The sequence below is a fragment of the Malus domestica genome, chromosome 13 (assembly GCF_042453785.1).
Source record: "Malus domestica chromosome 13, GDT2T_hap1".
Classification (NCBI taxonomy): Eukaryota; Viridiplantae; Streptophyta; class Magnoliopsida; order Rosales; family Rosaceae; genus Malus; species Malus domestica.
This window is the reverse complement of record NC_091673.1, coordinates 10,791,448-10,817,654: the sequence shown is the minus strand read 5'-3', so window position 1 is coordinate 10,817,654 and position 26,207 is coordinate 10,791,448. Positions and strand designations below refer to the sequence as shown.

At 38.4% G+C, this 26,207-nt stretch overlaps 3 protein-coding genes and 1 pseudogene across 5 annotated transcripts; 1 reads left to right on the top strand and 3 right to left on the bottom strand.

Annotated features, from left to right (window-relative positions):
* Positions 1-190: 190 nt before the first annotated feature.
* Positions 191-8,387, bottom strand: LOC114820469 (calmodulin-binding transcription activator 3-like). 3 transcript variants are annotated; one of them, XM_029091132.2, is made up of 13 exons: positions 8,292-8,387; positions 7,986-8,043; positions 7,349-7,468; positions 6,645-6,760; positions 5,724-5,812; positions 5,485-5,530; positions 5,094-5,340; positions 4,362-4,657; positions 3,206-3,592; positions 2,403-3,091; positions 1,359-1,938; positions 808-1,116; positions 191-593 (listed from the first exon to the last, which is right to left on the bottom strand). In XM_029091132.2, exons 2-13 carry the CDS (start codon positions 8,023-8,025, stop codon positions 498-500), a joined length of 3,015 nt encoding a protein of 1,004 aa, XP_028946965.1. In that variant the 5' UTR covers positions 8,026-8,043; positions 8,292-8,387; the 3' UTR covers positions 191-497. The 3 variants fall into 3 exon arrangements, with proteins under 3 accessions (XP_028946965.1, XP_028946966.1, XP_070667320.1); XM_029091133.2 differs by having other exon boundaries at positions 6,622-6,760; positions 8,292-8,380; XM_070811219.1 differs by having other exon boundaries at positions 6,456-6,760; positions 8,292-8,343.
* Positions 8,388-9,654: 1,267 nt separating this feature from the next.
* LOC103430747 (uncharacterized) lies at positions 9,655-11,961 on the bottom strand. Its single transcript, XM_029091807.2, has 9 exons — positions 11,587-11,961; positions 11,381-11,494; positions 11,209-11,277; positions 10,943-10,962; positions 10,792-10,844; positions 10,653-10,683; positions 10,423-10,501; positions 10,169-10,308; positions 9,655-9,965 (listed from the first exon to the last, which is right to left on the bottom strand). The coding sequence occupies exons 1-9, from the start codon at positions 11,777-11,779 to the stop codon at positions 9,951-9,953; spliced, it is 714 nt and encodes a 237-aa protein (XP_028947640.1). The 5' UTR covers positions 11,780-11,961; the 3' UTR covers positions 9,655-9,950.
* Positions 11,962-13,532: 1,571 nt separating this feature from the next.
* Positions 13,533-15,040, top strand: LOC114820748 (mediator of RNA polymerase II transcription subunit 21-like; annotated as a pseudogene).
* A 649-nt stretch (positions 15,041-15,689) lies between these two features.
* Positions 15,690-17,905, bottom strand: LOC114820646 (signal recognition particle 19 kDa protein-like). Its single transcript, XM_029091722.2, has 4 exons — positions 17,641-17,905; positions 17,008-17,203; positions 16,811-16,910; positions 15,690-15,988 (listed from the first exon to the last, which is right to left on the bottom strand). Exons 2-4 carry the CDS (start codon positions 17,182-17,184, stop codon positions 15,855-15,857), a joined length of 411 nt encoding a protein of 136 aa, XP_028947555.1. The 5' UTR covers positions 17,185-17,203; positions 17,641-17,905; the 3' UTR covers positions 15,690-15,854.
* Positions 17,906-26,207: the final 8,302 nt, after the last annotated feature.

Genomic DNA, 26,207 nt, shown 5'->3' with positions numbered 1-26,207 from the left:
TTTTGTCACAAAAAAAGTGGTTAATGGAAAAAGAATTGAATTGTAAACCTAAACTGAGCCGAGTTAGCTATTGCAATGTGCTCGCAATTTAGATTAATTAGTGTAAACTATACGGCACCAAATGGGTTGTAATTTTACGATAATTTATGGAAAACAAACCCATGGTAACTGTAAAATATAGCACCATTGGTAAACTTTAAACCTGTCAACTACTCTGAAATTTTGACCATCAGCTGCCCACGTTTCATAAAAACCCTAGAAAACTAGGTCAGATCAAACTTGACTACTGGTTAAGCAAGGAAAAAGGAAATCTGTGCCATATACAATTATGCTTTTTCCCATTTCTCCCATCCTTCCTGCAATTGACAAAATTTCCCCGGTAAAAAAACCACGACGGCCGTTAAATACAGGCGAAAATATTACGGGTAGGGCGACAAAAATAGTGCCATACAGCCTTTGGTTTACTCCATTCAATTACTTGACATGGTGGAAGTTGATCATTGACCTTCATTGAGTGCACGCAGAACTTCATCTATAACTTTTTCGTCGGAACTTTCATTTTGATTCGAGGCCTGGTTCTCCCCGTCCGCCATCTGTTGATAATGAAAATATACATCAGCTTTCGAATAAACAGGAAAACATTATAGTGCGCACGATCTACGTTGGAGAAATTATTCCTGAAAAAAACAGGAGGAAGCTCTTCCAGTTTCCATGAAAAGTCCCCCCGCATTTCGAATTTTGAAGATTTATCTATACATTTGCATTTGCGCATGTATATTTTTGAATACATATACAATGAAAGGTTACCTCAAGTTTCTCAAAGTTTGAAAGTAGCCTCATGTATTGTTCACGCGCTTCAGGCTGACGAGCCATGGACTTTACCCTTGCGAGAGCTTTCTCAACCCCAGCAAATTTCTGCTTCCGACCGACACTAAGAAATTCATAGTCATCATTTTTCTTAACCTCTGAAGATGCATCTTCAGTAGGCCCTTCCACCCGAAATCCTCGCAAACCAGTTCCCTTTCGCCTCCAACGCAGTATAACCTTTTCAAGTATACCAACAGACCACAAAACCTTTTTGTAATTCTTCCGAACCTGATGTCCCCTCACATGAGCCTAAAAGCAACAAACAGAGTTGGAAAACGCATTGTATTGTGAAGGTACACCCAAGTCCCACAAAAACAAAAATTCAAATGGTCACAGTATTTCAAAGAATAGATAACTGTGACACATTGTATTGTGAACATGCAGGGTTGGAAAACGCATTGTGCAGTCAATGCGTGCCCACAATTGAAAAACATTAGTCTGGAACATAACTAAGCATGCGATGCGCAATTAGTAGCAAAAAGATGAGGTACCTGAATTTTAACAATACGGTCACGAATCTTCAGATAATCCTTTCTTCCCTTCCATCCACGATAGTTTTGTTGGATCTTCAGAGCTGCTGCGACATGCAGATAATCCTCATAGTGAGCGAACTTCTGGACTCTCTTCAAGGAACGACGTGCAACAAGGTCCTGAGACTGAACTTCAGAAATATCTGTTCTGCTCTTGGTTAACTGTCTCTGACGAAATGAACGAGCCCTGAAAGCCTCCTGAATTAGAGCAGCCGCATGAGCTGATTTCCTAACAGCTGCTATAGGGTTTTTGAGAAAATGTTGCTCATCTACTGCAACATCAGATGCAGAAACTTCTGCTGTCTGTTTGGCCTTCTCAGCTGCAATAGTTGCTGTAACATTGTTCATTCTATTCTCATTCATGGTCAACAACTCCAGGTGACTGGTTAAATCCACTTCTGCCAAATATCCAGCAATCCCTTTATGCCCTCTACTCGAGGCTAGATCAGCAGCAGTTTGTCCGCCAGGAAACACAGATGTTGGGTCCTCGACGGCTCCTGGAGCGGCACCCAATCGAAGTAACGCAATGACAGTTTCCTCTCTATAAAAGGATTCAAAAAAATTAAGAGATTAGTGTTACATAGAGATCTATCCATGTTGCATAAATAAAGCGTTAAGATGGCATAGCTGACCCTTTTACCCATCCTCAGAAAAGGTAAGATAACATTCACTTAATCTTATATAAAAGGTCGTACCCAGTGCACAAGGCTCCCGCTTTACGCAGGGTCTGGGAGAGGTGAATGTCGGCTAGCCTTACCCCCATTTATGGAGAGGCTGCTCCCAAGTCTCGAACCCGAGACCTACCGCTCATGGGCGAAGGCACTTGCCATCGCACCAAGTGCGACCTCTATTCACTTAATCTTATATACTAAAGCAATATCAAGAGAACAATGAGCCTAGAAATGCAGTATTTGAATTTAATACTGATCACTCCATATATATTGCAAGTAGATGATGAATATGATTGGACATATAAAAGAGAAGAATCTATAACAGCAACCGTACCTTCCAAAATATGATGCCCAGTGAAGCCCTGTTCTTCCGTGAGCATCTCTGAAATTGGGACTGACACCTGCAGCAATTATGGGACCTATGGCCCACTCGTAACCAAGAGCACCTGTCAAATGTAGAACACCTTGGCCTTCATTATCCAGAACATGTGTTCCTTTGCCTCCTTCGTGAATTTTACATACTAGCCATTCACAGAGTCTATCCTTCAACAAATTCTGAATCAAGACATCCCTACGGCTCAAGTGGTCACTTTCGCATGCCACAGAAGCCCCATCAATTGTTTCCCAATCACTTTCACTGTTGCTTCTCATTGAAAATATGGAACTTTTGAGCTTGCATTGATCACAATCTGGAACAGCACATATCAACCACTTCCTCTCTGAGCCCAAGCTCAACAATTTTGCTAGTCGTATCTGAAAGCGTAATTCATCATCTCTTAACCTGTTGATGGCTATTCCAATGGGTTTTTCACGGTATTCAAACTCCCTAATTTCACTGCAGGCTAACCTATTTCTGCAGGTCACATAGAATGGAACACGCCCAGGAGCATGCAGAGGAGTTTGACATCTAATGGCATTGTTAGATAGAATTTCAGCAGAAACTTCTATTTCACCAAACATGCACCCCCAGTTAGTCTCAGCACAATCCTTCTTGCTTCCAAGAAAACTGCCAACTATTAAAACCTGAAAAGGAGGAGAGGCAAAAACTGAACAATGTCAATGTCTTATGTATTGTGTACATTTTTTTTTATAGAAATAAATAAATAATTATAACAAAAATACGAACTGTATACATACCTTTGTTTCAGTTCCTGAATAAGCCCAATCTGGTGAAAAATCAGAAATAGTAAATAGTTGTTCTTGGGAAAGAGAAGGACCCAGTGACTCTATATCCAACTGCATATGGTGTGATAAACTGGACACTTCCTTATCACCACTCTCAGCATCAAATGTACTCCAGTAATTACCAGAGTCGGAAGCCATCAAGGAATCATCACAATCCACACCAATTTCTTTATCCATCCATCTCCCAAAGCTGTCTAGTTTCTTCAGTTCCACTGGTTCATTACGCACACGACAATCTCTATTCTCTTCAACTTGGTTGGAAGGAGTTACTACAATCTGAGGATCAGAATAATCTTGAACCTGAGGATGAAGCACATTGAAGTCATGCTCCTTTGGCACCTGCAAGAAGGTTCAAGTATCACTAAGAAAATTCCCACCACACGAAACACTAACCTTAAAAAGTGAAGTGCATAAATTGAGAGAGAAATAGTACAAGAAAAATAAATTTAGACAATCTGATACTTGACTTTCAAAAGCAACCTAATAGAACATACACATTAGTATAGTCAATGTTTCCAAGACATATGACAATACATGTTTATACATCACATCAGTCACTGAGTAAAGAGAGGGAAAGGAAAAAGTGTGCATGACTGTACTTGTTATCAACTTCTGAGGCATTCTAAAATGCACACGATAGCATTAGATAACAATTTTCCTCGTACATGGATCATTATGATCTGTGTAATAGGGACAGGTACTCCACTTACCCCACACAATGAAAAATCCTGGTTGGCTTAAATCAATTCTCATTACTTGCATTATTAAAAGTTTTAAGTTCAATTAGCTATCCAAATTGAAATATTTAGGATTTAGGTCTCGTTTTTCTTCAACAGTGTAGTAGTCTATTGTGGTAACTTATGCTACTAAAGGGGGTTCTGAGTGTGTGAGTGTGAGTGTTCACATTCATATATATTACTGTCAAGTTGTCAACTAATAGTCTAATACTACAATACTGTTGAAATTTAAATTCTACTCATCAATCTCAAAAATAAAGATGCATATTCTACAACATAGCACTATCTCATAAAATGCAATATAAGATATTTAGGAAACTAAATTAATTAGGTATAGACAGTGGGAAGGAAAGTGACTGTAGAAAACAGACCTGATCTTCTCTTTGAGAAGGTGCTGAGACAATTTGGACATCTATGTTAGTGGTCAACCTATCTTCACAAGTTACATCTTTGACTCCACTATGAGCATCCACTTTAGCATCTGTTAGCTTAAGAGTTATAAAGTCAGCTCTGTTAGGTTCTTCAACAAAAAGGTTTTGGCCATGCATGATGTGCTCATTTCTCATTGAGCTATCCATTCCTTGCCAGGCAGATAATCCAGCACCATGATCAAATTTAGGTCCACCATACCATGTACTAGAGGGATCCCTGAATGACTCAGGAAATCCTGAAAAGCACCAGAGACACCTGGTCACATATTTCATTTTTGGAAACTTATTATTGCAAAAGATAAATCAAAATCATTGAAACAAATACGATTTTTATATGCGTAAAAAACAGCATTACTCAATGAGTTTCGTCTATAAAATGGAAAAAACCACAACATGAAAATAGGACCTAAAAGAGGTCTAGAAGCGGAGTTTGATAAAATGGATCGTGCATGTTACTGTTAAAAGACCAGAGGCAGTAAAATGTGATCAGGAAACAGAAAAGAAAAAAATGCGATGATATCATTTTTTTTTAACAAAATGGAACCATGGAATGTCCAGCAGTAATGAGTAAAAGTAGAAACAGAAAAGATATTGCAAGACTCTAAAAAATGTCAAAAACTGATTGAACGAATCAAACACAAACGAAAAGGCATCTGCAGCTACGCATTTTACCTCCAACTTGTTGAGGAAGCAAAGAAGCATTATGAGAAAAGGAACCAAACATCGGTTGCTCAACAGATGAAGTTCCTGCATCTCTCCGAGAATCCACATCCTCAAATTCTTTCGATAATGTTTGTCCACCCAATTCAACTCTGTTTGGACTTGAAGCAAAGGATGTATGAACTGGACTTGAAGCAAAGGATGTTTGAAGTGGACTTGAACCAAAGGATGTTTGAACCATACGGGCAGCTGAGTTTGCCTGTGAAGAGCAAGGAGGGACAGCAAGTCTTATTTTAAAAACCAAAAATAATAATAACTGTCTGGGCATCTGTATCCTATCTGCAATGTGTGCGCAGATACACATGCACAAATTTTAAACAAAAAAAACTGTAGGAGTACGTACCTCTTCCACATTTCTGTAATGCACAAGAACAATGTGCTGTAAATGCCTGCAAACAAAGAAAACAGAGTATTTATTGGCCAACAATAACTTATCCTTATGACTTGAAGATATATTGAGATTGCAATTTTAAACATCAGTTCTTGGGCATGAATGATTTATTTTTTTTCCCAGAGGGGTGGTTAATGGAATTTATGCAACCTAATCGAAACCTAATTTACAGCTTCAAACAGAAAACTCACGTGTCAAGCATCCAATAACTCCGCCGTTGAAAATTTGCATTGTCCTCCCCATGGGCATAGTAACAATGAAGTACGTCTACACTGCCAGCCTAAAAAATGTCAAAAACCAACAGAGAGCTAAATATCAAGCAGTACCAATACCAATGACCATACAAGCCAAAATAATTGAAGCGACTAAACTCGCTACAGAAGAAAGTTTATCAGTTTTCCAATGCACAAAAATTGAAATGGTCAAATCATAGCTAACAATAAAGCCTTGAATATAAAAATTTGAGCACCAGAAAGACAAACTTATTGATATCTAAATAGATAAAGGGAGAAGAAACTAAATAACCTTTTACATTATCCTATTAAAAGAACAAATGAAAACAAAAAAGAATGTTTAAACACGGGGATAAAACAACCTAAATGACCAACAGCTTCCAAAGTAGATAAATTAAGAATTTACCATTTGTGTCACATTTGCAACACCCAGCACTGGATTCAGAAAAAATATTGTTATTCTTTATAAGTTTTATTTTCTTAAAAACTAAGGGTGCTCAAGTGACCCCAAATTAAGGTCTACTATAGAAACATTCAATGCTCAATGAACTCTGAACAGTTGAAAGCAATAATCATAACATATGACCCATGGATGCTCTACTTACTTTGATCTTTGCAATTACAAAATAGAATTATGAATCATGTCTTAAAATTAAAAATAGTCTATTAAAGTGACTAACATTGCCGTACCAACAAAATGTACGATGAAACCTACGTATTGATCCATCACTTCTGTGGTATCTATGTTACCTGCAAACTACGACCACCAAAAGACAGAGGATCCGGGTACGGAAGACATAAACCAGACAACGACTCAACCCTATCTCTTAGGACCAACCCCTAAAGGTGTACTTACTAATAATAGATTGAACAGCACACCTTCAACTTTTCATGGGCTTCTTTTACTGTCTTTCCATCCTTTTTCTTCCTCCAGCGATGACCATCTTTACGAAAATATCGAAGTGCTTTTCGATCAAACAGGTACAAAGAACCAGCTGTAAAAAGCGAACATAATTTAGCTTCTGTTTGCATATACCAAGAAAGAATACCAGTGATCCATCTGAAGTAACAAATGCCCAAATGACCAATGATCATTTGGGATGATTCTAGGCATACAATGGTAAAGGAAGAATTAGATAATTAAATGAAGCAATTTAAGATATGACATGTGGAATACCTGCATTATGTATATGAGAAACAGAAAATACCAGTCCAACTGTTTCACATCTTAACCCATACTAAATAGTAAAAATAATGATAATTGAGCAATAACGAGTACTTTAAACATAACTGGGAACGAAAAGAAAATAACAGAATGTGTAACCCCAGGGAAAACTGAAAAAGAAATGTTTCATCAACCAAAAAATGTTTCTTATGGCAGTATCTGGCCTTCTCATATTCTACAAGTAAATGAAGCACATCTCCGAAAAATTCATAAAATGGTTTTCCTACTTTAACTAGAAAATAAGTAAAACCAAAGAAAAAATATAACAGCCCAACTAACTGAAGATAGAGCTTAACAAATTCAAACAAAATACATAGTCATCAAGAATCATTCAGAAAACAAACATGCAAGGGTCAACCTGGAGGCCTGACGGGCGGATCTGTGGTCAATTCAAAATGCCGATAGTTGCGAAGTATTTCACAAATTTCAGCTGGACGAAGCCAACGGTTCTTTGCTTCTTGCAATATCTGGGCAAGGTCTGTCAAATTCCCAAAAGTACCAACAGATTAAAAGATCATAAAAACTAAAATAATAAAAACAAATACAGGGGAAGAAACGAAGCCGAGCAACTACTTAGACATAAACAAACACTTTCGGAATCCCAATTTCATAAGCAAATACACTTGATGCACCTGAGGAAATGCGACACAGAGACGATACAACTCAATGCACTTACAATGCAATACAAGATTACTTCCGGCGTTTGCAATAGCATTCCATCACAAGATTACTCACTCGGTTAATCCATCCACACTAATTCTTTCATCAAATACGAAAAATTGAAAGTACTACACGCATGCATGAAGTGTCAATCAATGATCACGCCCAATAATTATTCCAATAAACAAAAAAATCACAGCCATTCATGAAAACAACTATTGTCGAGTTAAGTATTGAAAAAAAAAATTGAAAAATCCGAATTTTAAACCAAAAAAACATAAAGAAAATTGACAGAACAAAACTTGAAATGAAGAGAAGACGGAGAGAAAGCTGACCTAGATGCTGATTGGGGGCGTATCTCCTGGTATCAGCCATGACGAGCTCGCATAAACCCTAGATTTCATGAGACAGAGAGAGAGAGAGAGAGACTGTGATTACCACCACCAATCCACGCACAACAAAACGCAAAACCAAAATACAAATCCAGAAATTGCAGAAAATCAATTTCTGCTCTGTTCGCAAACAAAATCGAAAAACAAGAACCGAAAGGGAGAAATGGCGAATGCTTTCAGCCAATCAGTCGCGAGAGAGAGGGGGGGAGGGAGGGACTGGGGAATGAGGTTTCGGTTCAAGAAACGTACCTTGGCAGAGAGAGAGGGAAAGCGAAGCGTGTGAAAAGCACTAATAAAATAAAAGGAAAGAGAAACGAATCGGAGCGAGGGAGAGAGAAAGATAGGGATTGGAAGTCAATGTGGAATGGCTTTGCGTTTACACTAATCCGACGTGTTCTTTGGTTTTCGCACGACGCGTGTTGTTACTCTAGAATTGTATTATCCACATCCTTATTTTTATTTTTTACATTGTTTTTTTTTAATTTTTGATTGTCAGATCGAATGAATTCAAGAAAATGACAAAAATTAACAAGAGTGTCTGGGTTCTGGTGTATAATCCACACTCATTTTTACCTTTCAATTTTTGGTAGTCAGATCGAATGAATCGAAATGGAATATCTTATTGGTAATTTTATTTTGCTGTTTTTCAAATCTTTTGTGCTTTTATAATTACAATGATTGAATTGAGAAAAACCAAGGAAAGGATAGTATGAAGATTGAGTCCGTGTCGTTTCTAACTAGAAAGTAAAAGGGAATGCTATAGTTCGACGAAGATTCGTTAGACATAAAGAGGTGGAAAAAAAAGAAGTCATTTTCTTTATTAAGTACTAGTTAGATGAGTGCCTGGATCGAGCTTGATTGGTGGTAATATCTTGTCACTTTCAAATTTACGTCTTAATTCATAAAAAATTATCAACTAGCTCTTAATCTAGCGGTACTTATATTTCAATGCTGAAAGAGGTGACAACTTCGAAACCTCTCTCCAAAAGCTAGCTCTTAATCTGCCCCTTATTGTTATTTTTACTCTCGTTTCACAGGATTGAGAGTTGATTCCGTTCTAAATACTTTTGTGGAGGGTCTTTTCCTCGTCAGAGAATTCTATATCCCTTCGATATGTATCACTCATCACATAATAAATGCTAATAAGTAAACACGAGGATCCGGTGAACGGCAAAAATTCTCACTCTCCATTTATTTCAATTTCTTCACATGCTCTTTATTTTACTTGTAGGTTACAGACCAAAAAGTCTTAAAGCAAAAAACCAAACCAACAAGTCACTGTCAATTTCACCAGATCTTGTAACTGAAAACTCAACTGCTACTGAAGATAAGAACAAGCTGTTAACTGAAAATTCAACTTAAGCGGCTTAATCATGACGGTTCAAAAAGAAGAGGAGGGGAGAGAATCCTACTCCAAATAAAATGCTCGTATCACAAGCCACGACTGCAAGTTGCAGCAGTCATGGGTTAGGGCAGCCATGGCTCCCCTGTACTGTAAACCTCAGCTAAATTTTGGGCATTCCGTTGACTACTGAGTCGGGTTTTCCGCTCTTGTTAACCGAGTAGTAACTACGGAAACTCATCTCAAGTAAGAAACCAAACCAGCACAGAGTTTCGTATAATTTTTTTCCACTGTCAAAATCATGTAGAAAATAATGAAATACTTCACCGTACATTGTTTAGTGTTCCCAGTTTCAATATATTAACTTCAAGATATCAAAGAATTGCAGACAAGTTATGACGAATTAGACGCTCGGCTTATGGTCCAGCATTATACAGACAACATAGTAGAAGCTGTAATCATCAGTTTCAATATATGTAATGATACAGGTACAGGGAAAGGAATCGTACGAGGTTGAAGATTCTCGTCTTCCTCAATCGACTGACAGTTCATGCTTAAGGCCTGGCTTACAAAGAATCATCCTGACCAAAAGAAGAAGGGAAATGAAATCAAATTATAGTCACATGTACACCTCAAACCTATCTTAAAGAACTAAACTTCTCTCATGCCTGTGTGTACACAAAACTAAAGAATCAGAACTGAAAAGCCACGTCTTTTATGTTCGTAATAAGCAACTGAAAAGCAATTTCTAAAGTGCTAAGATAGGAAATTTCTTTCTACCAACCTTCGTACAAACGTAAATATAGTGGACATCAGGGTTGTTTCCCAGCAATTCCTCCGTTGAGCTTCCATCATCATTTAGAGGAACAGGATTGGTCAGATCCCAAATTGGAGGTTCTGATTTATCTTCGCAGGAAAGTTTCTCTGCATACATGGTACAGAGAAATCAACAGTCAATATCTAACAAAAAGACCAAACGTCACAAAACATTTTTATTGCAAAACGACATTACAAGTAAAGTTAGGACTTAATCAAAACCTATGACATGGAGTTTTATCATCCACGAGCATGACTCTCTCAACAAACGCAAACGATACAACGGGGCACCATATGTGATCTGCAGCAGCATGTTTGAGACAAGTTATGGATACACACAAAATGCAAAACAAGAATACGAAAAAAGAGGGCGGGCGGGCGGGCGGGCTGGAAGGGGGAAGGGAAGGTATATCGAAATCATAGGCAGAGAACAAAAGAACAAGCAACATTACCAGAACGTAGACTCCTTTATCCTTGAGGACCCTATAATTTGTATCAACTGCTTCAATATATGGTGAACGAAATCAAGAAAATAAACAAAACCAAAAGCTTAGAACAATTCCATTTACCGATTAAACAGTCTTAACGCACCTCCAAACTTCCTCAAGCATCTCGGTAGCATTTTGCCGCGAATTACTTCCGCACTTGGCACAAAAAAAATCGATACAACAGAAAAATAAATAAAAATCCTCAACAAAGATAAAACAAACAAGAACGAAGCAGACGGGTTATCAGCACTTACCAAAAGAGAGTCTAGAGTTCCTGCGAGAAAAAAATCAAAATCAGCATTATTTCGCAAAAATGAATGTTCAATTATGTTTGGACGGCAATGTTATTGTAACAAATGCAGAGGTAGACGTGGGAGTGGCCACATTGCCTAGAGGGGAAGTGCTACCGACTTCCAATAATACTAGCAGTTTAGATTAGTTTAAAGTCGAATATCGCTCGTAACAAAAAATGTATTGAAAATATAATTAACAAATTACGATTAGAAGAAAAATGAAGTACCTTTGTCAACAACTGCATCAAAGGAAGCAGTTTCGAAAGCACTCATATCTCGAACATCCATTTGCAAATCTAATTAATTATTAATAAACAAAATTAAGGGAAAATTAACCAAAATACAAATAAATAAGCCATAAAAACATCAAATTTAAATGATAGAAAAAAACATACGTACATTTGAGGTGCGGACGATTCGAGTACTTGGTCTGCATAGCTTGGATGACCACAGATGAAATGTCAATACTAACCACCTCCTCGTACCCATCATCAGCCATCCCCTCGCTAAACGCTGCGTTTTGGGAACCAATTCCTTTGGAATGTGAATCAAATGGGAGATCTGATCGGGTGAGTGCGGGTGCAGGGAGAAGGCAGAGCACGTACCTGAGTTGCCGCAGCCGACGACAAGGATGCGGTTGCGTTGGTTGGGATGGCGAGGGACATAGAGATTGATCAGCGGAGCCAGAGATTGGTACTTTTGGTACCAATCGAACGACCCTGATTCGTTGGCGTAGCGGTTGTCCCAGTACCACGGCTCGCCGTACGCCTGCGTCGTCGTCGTCGTTCCCATCGTCATCTCTTTCTCTCTCTCACGGAGTCTTCACTGTTCGTTTGTTCTTCAATCTTCAGTTGGTTTCTTTTTGGGTTTGTCGTTGATGCGCTCGCGCGTGATGCTATGATTGCACATGCGCATTAATGTCATTTCCCTTAAGCGGCTTCCTGAGATTGCCACGTGCCCGAGGGTTAAAGTTTGGAATGGGGAGTGACTTTACACTTGAATGTGGCCTCTTATGCTTATAACGCACGAATGCATTTTAACTTTTTCATATGAAATTATATTTTATTAAAGGTTAATATTAAAAAAATTAAATTTGTAAAAAATTAGAAAAAATATATAAAAGTTGATGATTAATTTATTACTTAAACGTTGATAAACGTGTTTATTCTTATTAATGACATATTATTTAGTTTGCAAATTTACGATCTGTTTGGTATCATATTTGAATTTTTTTATCATTTCTCAAAATATTTTTTAAGAACATTTCTTGAAAATATTTTTTTTAAGACTCAAAAACTTGATTGGTTTGCAATTTAAAATTTTTAAATCTTACGACTTAAACTAGACAAATAAATCTAAAAAGAGTGGGTCGCAAGAGAGGGAGAAAGAGGAGAGAGGAAGAAAAAGGAGAGATGAGGAAAGAAAATAAGAGATGATTGAAGGAAAGAGAAAAAAGAGAGAAGATCGGAGGAGATAGAGAGATAAATGAGTGAGAGAAAGAACCGAGAGAATGAAAAGAGCGGATTGGATGAGAGACAAAAAAGTAAAAAAAATGAGAGAGAAATAAGAAGAGAGAGAGATAGATTTGGAGGGAGAGGGGAGGAGTGAGATAAAATAAAGGAGTGAGTTTAAGTTTAAACTAGAGTGATATGAGCCTTACTACATACTTGTATCATGTGACAAATAATATGTGAAACATGATATAAATAAATGACAATCCCCTTTCATGAAGGGATTTTTCGAAGGGTAATGTTAGGGAGATCGAATTTTTTAAACCAAATTTGAGAACCAAATTACGTGCCACCAATAAGAAACAAGCATGTTAATTGACAATTAATTAAAAATCCAATTATCTACAACCACATCATTTGGTTTAAAAAATTTGGTCTCCCTACATTACCTTTTTCAAATAAGCTTATTTTATAGAATTTTAGTAGAGTCTACTTCACGTATTTCAACGATTCAACCCTCATTCTTTAGATCTTTCCTCAAACATTATATCTAAAAAAAATATCCCATAAATATCCAAAACCGAAACCATGTGGTCAAATAATTATTTTTTTAAAACTATATCAATTTATTTCTTCACTAAAATTAAATGTCTTTAAAATTTTGAATTTGTCTAATCTATTTATAAATAGTTTATGAATAATGTACTAAAATATAGACGGTTTGAACTGTTGAAAAAAATTATAAAATAAACACTATAAGGTATTCCTCAAATAATCTCTCAACGGAAGGGGAACTCTAATAAATGATTTTATCTTGTTAAATATTGATCGAACATATGACATGCGAATCGTCACATCATCTGGTAGTAAGAGGGTAATTTTTGTGAGAATGTGAAGGTAAAAGAGTTCTACATTGGTGAAAGGATAAACCTTGTAATGGCTTATAAGAGGTTGAGCTACTCCTTATATTGCTAATTAGATTTATGATTGAATCTCAACTTTCTTCAACTTTGCTAAAACTACATAACTTTGGCCGTATTACTGGATATTCTCCTTTGAAGATGGTTGCTTCCTGTGTTTTGGGGACAAACACTAAAGTGATGGACTCAATCAGCCAGTTGCAAGAAAAGGTGAACACGATCGCGACAATTGCCTTCACCACCATCGGAACATTGCAATGGGATGCGCCTGAATCTCCCCCAATTACCCAGAAGCCAGACCCGTACTGGCTCCGGATCTCAATCCCAATAAGAACTCAACTCTGAACAGTGACATAGAGTTCGCAAAGCAACCCAAGCTCATGAGTTCTTATCTAGTGAAAGCATAAGGCCATCTCCAATTGAATGAGGGCCATAAGGCTCTCTTTAGCCCTATAGCTCTCCAATAACTTAATATTTTAATGAATAGTGTCATGCTATATTTCTTACCATCTCCAACTGAGGGGGCCAAATGGTCATAGACCAAACATAGCCATGTAACAAAAAATCATGGCCAAACATAATTTATTATTTAAACTAAATTAATAGGGTTACTTAAATTAAATTACCTCAATAATTTATTGAGATATAATCTCAATAATTTTTCGGATAAATTGAACTTCATTATGATGTCGTGCATCATATTATACAACATGATTGTGGAAGATAAGCAAAATGACTATATTGATAGAGAGTCTGATGATGACCAAGATGATCCAAATAGGTCAAGGAAGGCTTGTGCAAAAATATATGATGGGCCTAATTTACATTTGGATTCAAGATAATTTTTTAAGTTTTTTTTTTTGTTTTGAAAACTAGATAATTTTTTAGGTTTCATGTTGTTTAAGTTTGAATAACTCTCCCAAGTAGTACTAGGGTGGAGATTGTGTTGTTTAATGTTGTTTTGTGTTGTTTATTGTTGTTTAATGACTTAGGTAGTTATAGGAAAAAAAATTAAAATCCAACAGTCACCTGGCATCAGGTAGCCGTGGGGTTTGAATTTTGGGCCAGCCTGTGACTGGTTGGCTGGCTGGTTCGGGCCAGTCGGTTGGTGTGATTGCACAATTTTAGCCCGGTGGGGCCCACGAGCCATTTGGCCTAGCCCTCTGTTAGAGACGGTTTTCGTGTCATTTCGTGCTATTTTTAGCCCTATGGCTCTCTGGTCGGATTGGTTGGAGATGGTCTAAGCAGGTCGGCTTTGAGTTTGATGACGTGACATCTGATTTGTTTTTTATTAATTAAATTTAATATTCATTGGTGCAATTAGATGCATTGGTGGCGGCGCTGCCGTTGTCAGAGGGAGGCGAGGAAACTCAGTTGAAGAGGATTGCTCAGCTGCAGGCCGAGAACGATACCGTGGGCTAACAACTTGAGAAGCAACTGGAAGCAGCAGGTCAGTCTTCCGAGAAATATGCGCAAATAGAAAATATTACAATTTAATTGGATGGTTTCATTTGTTGGGTGAGGTAAGAGAGAATTGCAAGAGGTGAGAGAGTTGTTTGGAGAAGCAGCAAATCATTATGTGAACATGAAGAAATCAGATTGAAAAACTAATGTTCCTTCCCTGTAGTTTCTTTGGAAATTTGCCACTGTAATTTACAGTTTCTATTTTAACAGCAGTTAGTTAGTGACACCATGGATATTGTGCAATTCCCCATTTTAACCCCTTTTATATGTTTTTTTTTTGTTTTTTGTTCAAACATAAATTTTAGTGATACAAGAAGATATTACAGATGTTACACGAGGTAAACATAAAAACAAGTTGCTACGCTAAAAAAGACAAAGAAGTCCAAGCAAAGCACATGATTGAATCAGACTCAGTTCGTTGACAGAAATCGTCACCATCAGAGTCACCTTTTTATGTTATGACTGTATATTAGAGCATTTCCACCCATGAAACATGCTAATAAACCCAAAATCCACTCCAAACCCCCTTTCTCACCCATCTCCTCCAAGTCCAAGCCATGGCTGGTTGAGCTTGGCAGCAGCCATGGCAATTCTAACCCCAATTCCAGCTCAACAACAGTTACTATTCACAATTAGCAAATCCACCAAGCGGGTGGAAATGCTCACTTTTTTGTACAAGAGATATTGGGGTGGGAGAATCAAACTCGATCCTTAGATGTAAGAGTGAATGCTCTTTCGCATAATGCCAACGGAAATATTCCCTTGCACATGTTTTTTCATGAGTGAACATTCCCTTGCACATGTTTTTTCATGAGTGAACGCCGTTCTCTTTTTCCATTTGTTTTTTGTTTTTGTTTCCATGAATGCAAAAGCGACACGAAAAATGATCTCCAACTTTCCAAAAGGGTTCAAACCAAAACAAATGAATCGTCCTCAAACATGATGGTTGATATCATGTATGAATTTTCAAACATAACTAGGGTATACAACATGAAATGTCTAAGCTGAGAGTGAGTGATTTGTGAGACTGGAGCGGAGCTATCTCTTTTTCTTTCCATGTTTCCCAGATTTGGCAGGTCCAGCACTTGATGTGGATGTGGCGGGCTCCTGCTTCCTAGTCCTCCCAGGATGTCTGGGAACCATCTCCGCAACTTTCAGCATCAGCTGTTTCCCTGCAATTTAGTCAAAACAAAACCGAATAATCAATATATACATGTACAAATCAAAAGACACACCAAAATCAAGGACAAATCTTTGTTTTCTGTTTAATAACTAAATAGCGCAAACAGTTGAGTTGAAGAACACGGCGACACCCTTCGTAGGGTTAATGACATAATCGGACAAGGAATCCCTTGCAAGGGCTCACTAAAACAACTTCAAAAACAAAGTCCATTTGTCTAAACTTGACCCTATTAATACATGAAAGTCAAGAACCAAGTTATTCTGACTTGAACTATCTTTGTAAAGGTTGACAACGTTAAACATCCACTGTTCAAAGATGAGCACAGCAAAAAGTGGATATGCCCACATTGTTACAAACAAGGATCTCTATACCCTATATCTTATTCATTCCCCATTACCCACCCCAGCTCATAGCTTTACTCGCAGATTAGGAGACTATGATATAAGGTGAGAGTAAACTTGTGGGACTCTAGAAAATTTTGTCGAAAAGGAGAAAAACAGCGAGACACTGCCAAATATGACAATAGTTTTTGCTCGTATAGAGAGACTATTTTAACCGGATACCTTTGCTACCACGTTAAGTTTTATTTCAATAATTGAGATTCTCTCTACAATATTCCCTCTCACCATGGATTATAAGCAGTCAAGGAAAGACAAATGGGCTAGTTGAAAACAATTATAACTATCCGCTCCTAAAATCTCGCATTAACTGATACATTATTTATGATGTTTCACCAAAAACAAATACTAAGATACTTTTGAGAAGGTTACAGAATTAAGGGTAAGTACAGTCATAATAAAGCAACACTTACTGGAAGTAATGTCTGGATTATATGGAGTTCCATCTTCCCTTTTAAGCAAGACCCTCACTCTCCCAATTTGCATGAAATCGCGCGGATAAGCCTTATCTATCTACAGTAGTCCAACACACCGCATATATTAGCACAACTTACACCCATTTCTACACAAACCTTACGACACAGAGGGTGCAAATGTAGGAATAACAAACCTCAATTGCAAATGGGAGTTTGAAGTAGCTGCAACAATCAGCAATCTCAGCACAAGTAGGACCTTCGCACGCTTTCGCGACACTGATTCGTCTCCCTTCCGCCATAGTTTTCTTCGAGTTAATATAAACCGGATAAAGCACAATCCATTTCTTTATATTGGGGGTCTCTTTATCCATGTCTCGCCTACTAAATATCCTACACAAAAAAAAAAAAATTACAACACAAACCCATTACACCGCTTTCCTTCCTAAACACAAATGTACGAAAAATTAATGATAAATTAAATGGATTATGTGCACACGAATATGCTATAAGTAAGACGAAGATCAATCCCAAATCCCAATTACAGCTAAATACTCATTGGTTAAACATTTATAATTCAAAACCCCAAAAAAAAAAAAAACCAAAAATAAATAAATAAAAGAAACAAGAAACACAGATGTAAAGCACCAACATAAAGATCAATGAAGCCCTAAAATTCAAGTGACAGAAAGAAAATTCACGAGGGAATGAATCAATGAACTAACCAGACAGAAAAGCAATTGAAAATTTGAGAAATTAGGGAAAAATCCAAAGAAATAAACAATTCGAGCCAAATGAATCGAATGGAAAGCGTGATCTGAAGAAATTACCAGAAGTTGAAAAACAAGCAACGGAGGATTTGAAGAGCAAGCCGTGATATGCGAGAGATTGAGACTGGAATGGAGTTTCGACGACGGGGACCGTCCACAGCGTGGTAGGAAAGAGTGTACGGTTTTTCTCCGACCTGAGTTTTAATGCCAATGGCCAATAATTCGGGCTTCTATGTCTCCTTCAATATTTCAGGCCCGTTTTTATTTCGGGTTGGGCTTGGCCTTGTAAACCCGACTTTCATAAACAGGTAAGAGCATCTCTAACAGCCTCGCTAAATGAGGGTCTTCGGCCATTTTAACAAAAAAAATGCAGAAAAAATAAGTTTTAACAGGCTAGTTAAATGATTAGCTATCTTAACTTTGTGAATGGTAACTAGATAGATTTAAGGAATGAGTCATGAAATTTTAATTTTCTTATTTTACACCATGAGTTTATTTAAATTGGGTTCAATACTTTTGATTCGATTGATTGTTTGATCATTCATTAAATTAATGACATGATGAGCATGAGATTTTCATATGAATTCACGTTTACATTTGCACTACATTAACCATAAAGCTGAACAACTTAATCGAGAATTGGATTTTTTTTTTTTTTTTTTTTTTTTTTGGGAAGAAGGAGAAGAAGGAGAATTAGATATAAAAATAGGCAAAAAGGTGTAAATTAGTGCAAGAATTTCTCCTACTTACAAGCCAAAATTGAATTGAATCGAATCTTTACATTTGTTGGATTGAGATGAGCTTTGAAACAACAATCATTTGTCCAAATTAGTTCTATTCAACCACTGTTGTTTACTAGATTTAATTATAAGATCTCTTGTAATAAATCTAACTTAGAGTGCCACAAAATGTAAGAATTATTAGCAAATACATTTGATAAAGATAATTGTTATTGGCACTCCAAACATCTCGTTTTGCATTCCAAGCTTTCTATAATTAAAAAGAAAAATATACTTGTGAAGAGTATATAAGATTTATTAAGCGCTAATAACAATTCTCTTAATAAATTATAAAATGACTATGAAGTGCTACTAACGTAGTACATTGAGATTTATAATCCTATAAATTTAAAATCTCTCATTATAATACTATTAGAAACGGTTATAATAAAAAAATTCAAACATTTTGATTTAATAAATGGATAAAAACTATGTAAAAATAAGAAATAATAAATGGCAAAAGAATGTATCCATAGTGTTAAAAAAATTGGTACATTTTACAAAAAAATTGGTATTGTTTGTACCATATTTAGGGCATTCGTATTTAGATATCGTATAAATACTCAGGGGACTTAAATGTAATTATGTAATAAGTGAGGAGCCCTTATTCTATAAAATGGACTCCTCACCCTCACAATGGGGAGGGGCTCTCATATTAAGAGCAAGCCCCATCATCCTCTCCAAGCCTCACTCACATTATAAAGGCTCTCTCCCTCACAATCCTCTCAGAGAAATACAATATCAGTGTGGACGTAGCCCAAACATTGGGGTGAACCACGATACATCTTGTGTTATTTACTTTCTTGCAGATTCACGGTCGGATTTACGTTGTTCCAAGACCTCCGGTTTTGTGCATCAACATTTGGCGCCGTCTGTGGGAAACGATACGAAAAGTTGTGTCAGTTATCTTTCATTTTTTCACCTCCACCGTGAATCTGCAAAATCTGTAAATAAAAACCCAATAACCCAAAACTTTCCCAGAAAAAAAAATCACAAAAACCAAGAACACCACTCTCTCTGTCTCTCGGTAGAAAGTTCTCATCTTTCTCTCTTTACGTTTCTGGAAACACTACATACTACACCAAGAAATTTGGGTCTTTATAGATATCATCTCTTTGTCTCTCCGTGAGTGTACCCACTAGACCCCATTTACCATCATGCTCCAAGCAGCTCAACGATGGATCTCTCCACCACCAAGACGACGACAACGACGCTGTCGCCGGGACTCCTAGGACCAAGCAAGTCATCAAGGCCCTCACTGCCCAGATCAAGGATATAGCATTGAAGGCCCCAGGAGCTTACAAAAAATGCAAGCCCTGTTCACGGTCATGCACTGACAACCGTCACTAAAGCTATGCCGACTCCGATGCTAACTCAGAATCGTCGGGTTTCCACGGCTCGTACAGGCGAACGGGGAGATCCAATTTGACCCCGAAGCTATGGGGGAATGAGATGGTACACTCTGAGGGAGCTGGAGGCGGCGACGAATAAGTTGCGTGAGGAGAATGTGATTGGGGAAGGAGGGTACGGTATTGTTTACAGTGGGATTCTCAGCGACAAGACAAAAGTTGCTGTCAAGAACAAAGCCCCAAAGACAACACCTCCTTCTGGAACTTCTTCAACACCTTTGCTGAGCTCTGCCGAGCATCGTCATCATCCTCGGCGTATTTCCTCATGTTGGTGTCGCTGGCCGACCTAATTGGCGTCTGCTGCTAAGTCTCGTGGCTACTGTGGGTCAACCTCCTCGTCATGTTCCTCCTCATCGTGGTCATCTTCGCAGTCACCATCTTCGCCTTCGCTGTCACCAACAAAGGCGCCGGAAAAGTACTTTCCGGGAAAGGGTACAAGGAGTACAGGCTCGGGGACTAGTCGCAGTGGCTCCAGAAAAGGGTTAACAGCACCAAAAAACTGGAACAAGATCAAGAGCTGTCTCATTGACAGCAAGATCTGCTCTACTTTCCGGAAAAATGTGGAGGCTCTTCGGAGACGGCGGCGATGGATCATACCCAGTACTTGAAGAACAGTAAGATTCATAGCTGCAGTGATGAATGTTATTATTTGCTATTTCCCTTTGATCTTTCAGCGTGTCTGCACATCAGACAGGGATGGGTAACATGGGTGGGCAAAGAAATGAAGTGGGAGAAACAAAAGCAGAAAAGAAAAGAGAAAACGAAAGCAAAAGCAAAAAAAGGAAATGGCATTATTCCCTTGTCTGTCATCTGCCAAAAGAAAGAAAAATAAAGAGAAAGCAAAAGGGAGGCACATGGGGACACTGCAAAAGCAAGGAATAAACACCCCACCAGAATGATGTAATTTATTTTTCTTATTTTTCGGAGACATCTGTTTAACCCCATCAGAGGGTACTAAAAAAAAAAAACGGCAAAGCCCAAAATAAATGGGCTGGAATGTTATGTGGAGGGCGAAGACCCATAAGCCCAAAATACCACAAACTAGGTGATCAAAAATACGCCCAGTACTCCAAAATTATTCGGCAACCTGCCGCTATTATCACCAACCAGGTGATCAAAAGTACGTCCAGTACTCTAAAATTATACATGAGCATCACTCATGTCAATCATATATAAACATTTCATGAGCATCACTCATGTCAATCATACATAAACATTCATGACCATCATTCATGAGCATCACTCATGTCAACATCTATGAGCATCACTCATGTCAATCAACATAAACACTCATGAACATCACTCATGTCAATCAGCTTCAAAAACTTTATTTACAGAGCTCTAGCTTCAAAAGCTTCATTTACAAAAGCTCCAGCTTCGAAAACTTCATTTACAGAGCTCTAGCTTCAAAAGCTTCAACTTGCAAAGCTTCACCTATAAAGCTTCAGTGCATGGTCTACAAAGACCACCTCTGAACAACCGCCATTTCGGCCCATACATGGATTAAATTTGAAGTCTCCAGCCAACAACCTCTATTGACCGAAGACTTGGGGGACTACATTATGTAGCATATATTGGGCCTCAACTGGGCGTCATGAAAAATATTTGGGGGACTTAGCCCATTATTTATGTACTGAGGAACGAACCCTTATTATATAAAAGGGACTCCCTCACTTTCATTAGAGAGCACTCATTATTCATGTACTGAGGAGCGATCCCTTATTCTATAAAAGGGACTCCCTCACTTTCATTAGAGAGCACCCATTATTCATGTACTGAGGAGCGAGCCCTTATTTTATAAAAAGGACTCCCTCACCTTCATTAGAGAGCATCGTCGCCAGCTGAGCAATCGCCTCGCCGCGAGCATTAACTCTAGCTCATCATTCATGTATTGAGGAGTGAGCCCTTATTTTATAAAAGGGACTCCCTCACCATCATTAGAGAGTATCGTCGCCAGCTGAGCAATCGCCTCGCCGCGAGCATCAACTCTAGCCCATCATTCATGTATTGAGGAATGAGCCCTTATTCTATAAAATGGACTCCCTCACCTTCAACTCCACAAGCCGAGCCAACCAAGGCAACATAAGCCACAAACTAAGCAGCTTCGCAACATATGCTATTTCTAGTTGAGCATCATTTCACTTTGAGCACCGCCTCATATCGAGTATCAGTTCAAAATGACATCTAGTTACTTCGGCCCACACATGAACTCAATTTCAAGTCTCAAGCCAAAGACTCTATTGACTGAAGACTTGAGGGACTACTGTTTGTACCATACTTAGGGCCTCCGTATTTAGATCTCGTATAAATACTCGGGGAACTTAAATGTAATTATGTAATAAAGGAATGGGCAAATATGTAATAAGTGAGGAGCCCTTATTCTATAAAATGGACTCATCACCTTCACAATGGGGATGGGCTCTCATATTCAGAGCAAGCCCCTTCATCCTCTCAAAGCCTCACTCACATTACAGAGGCTCTATCCCTCACAATCCTCTCAGAGAAATACAATATCAGTGTGGACGTAGCCTAAACATTGGGGTGAACCACGATACATCTTGTGTTATTTACTTTCTTACAGATTCACGGTCGGATTTATGTTGTTCCAATACCTCCGGTTTTGTGCATCAACATGTACATTTCACATATAACAAAGTGGTACATTAATAAAGAAGAATGGGTACATTATAACAAAAAAATGTTGCAAATTAAAAGTGGGTACAAACTAAAAATATAAATATATGATACAAAGTTTAGGCATAAAACATAAACATACCATATGTAATTTTTCTATTATTGATTAAATATACAATGTCACGTGACGGTATACACATGGGTACAAACACAAATAAAACTTTAAAAAATTGGGCACAAAAAGAAAATAATATATGGATGAAAAGAAAATTGGTACAAATTAAAAAATATTTGCAAATTAAAAATAGGTACAAACTAAAAATAAAAATATATGATAAAAAAATTGGCCATAAATATAAATATACTAATTGTAACATTTTTAACACTAAATGAATATATTTAAAAATAAAAATATTTTATTATTCAAATAATTAATGATGTTATTAATACCCAAGAACCTTGATCAAAAAATGAAAATGAATATGATTTTTGTTGATGCACAAAACCGGAGGTCTTAGAACAACGTAAATCCGATTGTGAATCTGCAAGAAATGTAAATAACACAAGATGTATCGTGGTTCACCCCAATGTTTGGGCTACGTCCACACTGATATTGTATTTCTCTGTTTGTGAGAGGATTGAGAGGGTGAGAGCTTTGCTCTGAATATGAGAGGGGAGGTGAGGCCTCTGGGGGTGAGGAGGCTCCTCCTCATTGTGAGGGTGAGGAGTCCCTTTTATAGAATAAGGGTTTCTCACTTATTACATATTTGCCCTTTCCTTTATTATATAATTACATTTGAGTTATCCGAGTATTTATACGAGGTCTAAATACGGAGGCCCTAAGTATGATACAAACAGTAGTCCCCCAAGTCTTCAGTCAAGAGAGTATTTTGGCTGGAGACTTGAAATTCAGCTATGTGTGGGCCGAAGTAACTAGATGTCATTTTGAACTGATACTCGATATGAGGCGGTGCTCAATCTGAAGTGATACTCAACTAGAAGTAGCACATGTTGCGAGGCTGCTCTGCTTGTGGCTTATGTTGCCTTAGTTGGCTCGGCTTGCGGAGTTTGAAAGTGAGGGAGTCCCTTTTATAGAATAAGAGCTCATTCCTCAATACATAAATGGTGGGCTAGAGTCGATGCTCGCGGCGAGACGGTTGCTCAGCAGGTGGCGATGTTCTCTAATGATGGTGATGGAGTCCTTTTTATAGAATAATAGCTCGCTCCTCAATACATAAGTGATGAGTTAGAAGTGATGCTCGCGGCGAGGTAGTTGCTCAGCAGGCGGCGATACTCTCTAATGATGGTGATGGAGTCCCTTTTATAAAATAAGGGATCGCTCCTCAGTACATGAATAATGGGTGCTTTATAATGAAAGTGAAGGAGTCTCTTTTATAGAATAAGGACATGCTCCTCAGTACATAAATAATGGGCTAAGTCCTCCAAGTATTTTTCATAAGGCTCAGTTGAGGCCCAATATATGGTACATAATGTAGTCCCCCAAGTCTTCAGTCAATAGGGTCTGTTGGCTGGAGACTTCAAGTTGAATCCATGTATGGGCCGAAGTGATGGAGTCCCTTTTATAGAATAAAGGGCTCTTTAATGAAAGTGAGGGAGTCCCTTTTATAGAATAAGGGCTCGCTCCTCAGTACATAAATAATGGGCTAAGTCCCCTAAGTATTTTTCATGAGGCCCAGTTGAAGCCTAATATATGGAATATGGTACATAATGTAGTCCCCCAAGTATTCAGTCAATAGGGTCTGTTGGCTGAAGACTTCAAGTTGAATTCATGTATGGGCCGAAGTGTCGGTTGTTCGGAGGTGGTATTTGTATACCTTGCACTGAAGCTTTGTAGGTGAAGCTTTGCAAGTGAAGCTTTTGAAGCTAAAGCTTTGTAAATGAAGCTTTTGAAGCTGGAGCTCTGTAAATGAAGCTTTCGAAGCTGATTGACATGAGTGATGCTCATGAATGTTTATGTTGATTGACATGAGTGATGCTCATGAATGTTGACTTGAGTGATGCTCATGAATGTTGACATGAGTGATGCTCAACATGAATGATGGTCATGAATGTTTATGTATGATTGACATGAGTGATGCTCATGAATGTTTATGTATGATTGACATGAGTGATGCTCATGTATAATTTTGGAGTACTCGAGTACTTTTGATCACCTGGTTGGTGATAATAGCGGCAGACTGCCGATTAATTGTGGAGTACTGGGCGTACTTTGGATCACCTGGTTGGTGATAATAATGGCAGAGTGCCGAATAATTTTGGAGTACTGGCGTACTTTTGATCACCTGGTTGGTGGTAATAGCGGCAGGCTGCCGAATAATTTTAAAGTAGTGGATGTACTTTTGATCACCTGGTTGGTGATAATAACGGCATGGTGCCGAATAAATTTGGAAGTACTGGGCGTACTTTTGATCACCTGGTTGGTGATAATAGCGGCAGGGTGCTGAATAAATTTAGAGTCATATGGCCTAGCTCTTTTGGGCGTATGGGCATTCGCCTTTCACATAACATTGCAGCCTATTATTTTGGGCTTGCCGTTTTTTTTTATTACCCTCTGATGGGGTTATACAGATATCTCCGAAATATACGAAAAATAAATTACATCATTCAAAAATAAGGAAAGTAAATCACATCATTTTGGTGGGGTGTTTATTCCTTGCTTTTGCAGTGTCGCCATGTGCTATCGCAGAGGAAAGCCTCTCTTTTGCTTTCTGGCTTTTCTCGGTTTTTTATGCTTTGCTTTCGCTTTTGTTTCTGTTTTTTGCTTTGTTTCCCACTGCTTTTCTGCTTTTCTTTCTGATTTGCTTTTGCTTTTTTGCTTTGCTTTTGCTTCCTTATTTTCTCTTTTCTGCTGCACTTCTCTCTGTCTCTTTCCACCTCCAGACCTATTTTTTTTAATCTTCTTCCTTTAATGCTTTTTTTGAAATATTCTCTCAACAACATCATTCTACAACCCACGTTTAGCCCATCCTCCGGTGAAAAGCCAGCCATTAACGAGATCGAGCTTCACGGGGTTCACCACAGAGAGCACGGCGTCCATGGCCATCGGCGCTAGCAGAGTCGGGTACTGAAGGAGCTCATCTCAGCAGAGGCCAGGATCTTTGCTGCTTGGCGGAGGTGGAGCTAGATTCTTCACCAGCTTTTCCCGCACTGTTTGAGTAGAGAGAGATCTGGTCTTGATGCATGCTGAGATATCTCCATTTGAATGCGGGGCCTCTGTCGACAGAAGGGCCAAGACCAGCTGATGGTTGAAGAATATGGGCATTATGGATGTTGAATACGGACCCAGAACCGATAATCTCAAAAACACTGCAATCGAACTGTAGCATTGAGCTCAAACCAGGCTTCTTCACACATACCTTCATCAAAGCTTCCCCTAGATACTCGTTGTATTTTTCAACAGAGTCTTCCTCAGAGTGAAAGGGACCCAACAAAGCAGAAACAACAACCTCCTCACCGCTATCAAATTTCCTCCCAAAAACCACATCTTGGGATCGTGGTGAATCCCACTCCACCACAAAATCACCCAACGAGGAGCTTCATCTTTCCTGAAAGGGATTAGAGGAAAGTTTGTATTGTATCTTGGATTGCAAAGCCTTGAGCAAGTTGGATTGTTTGAGAGCTTTGAGACCCTGCCGCGCCAGACCTATCGCCTTCGACATTCTCCACCCTCCGTCCCTCTCTTTCCGCCTGGGATGGCACCGACGAGTAGAGATCGGAGCTCAATTTCCTCTTCTTGAAAGACTTGGGTGTCTCCTGCAAGCCTTAGCCAGCAGAAGAGCATCGG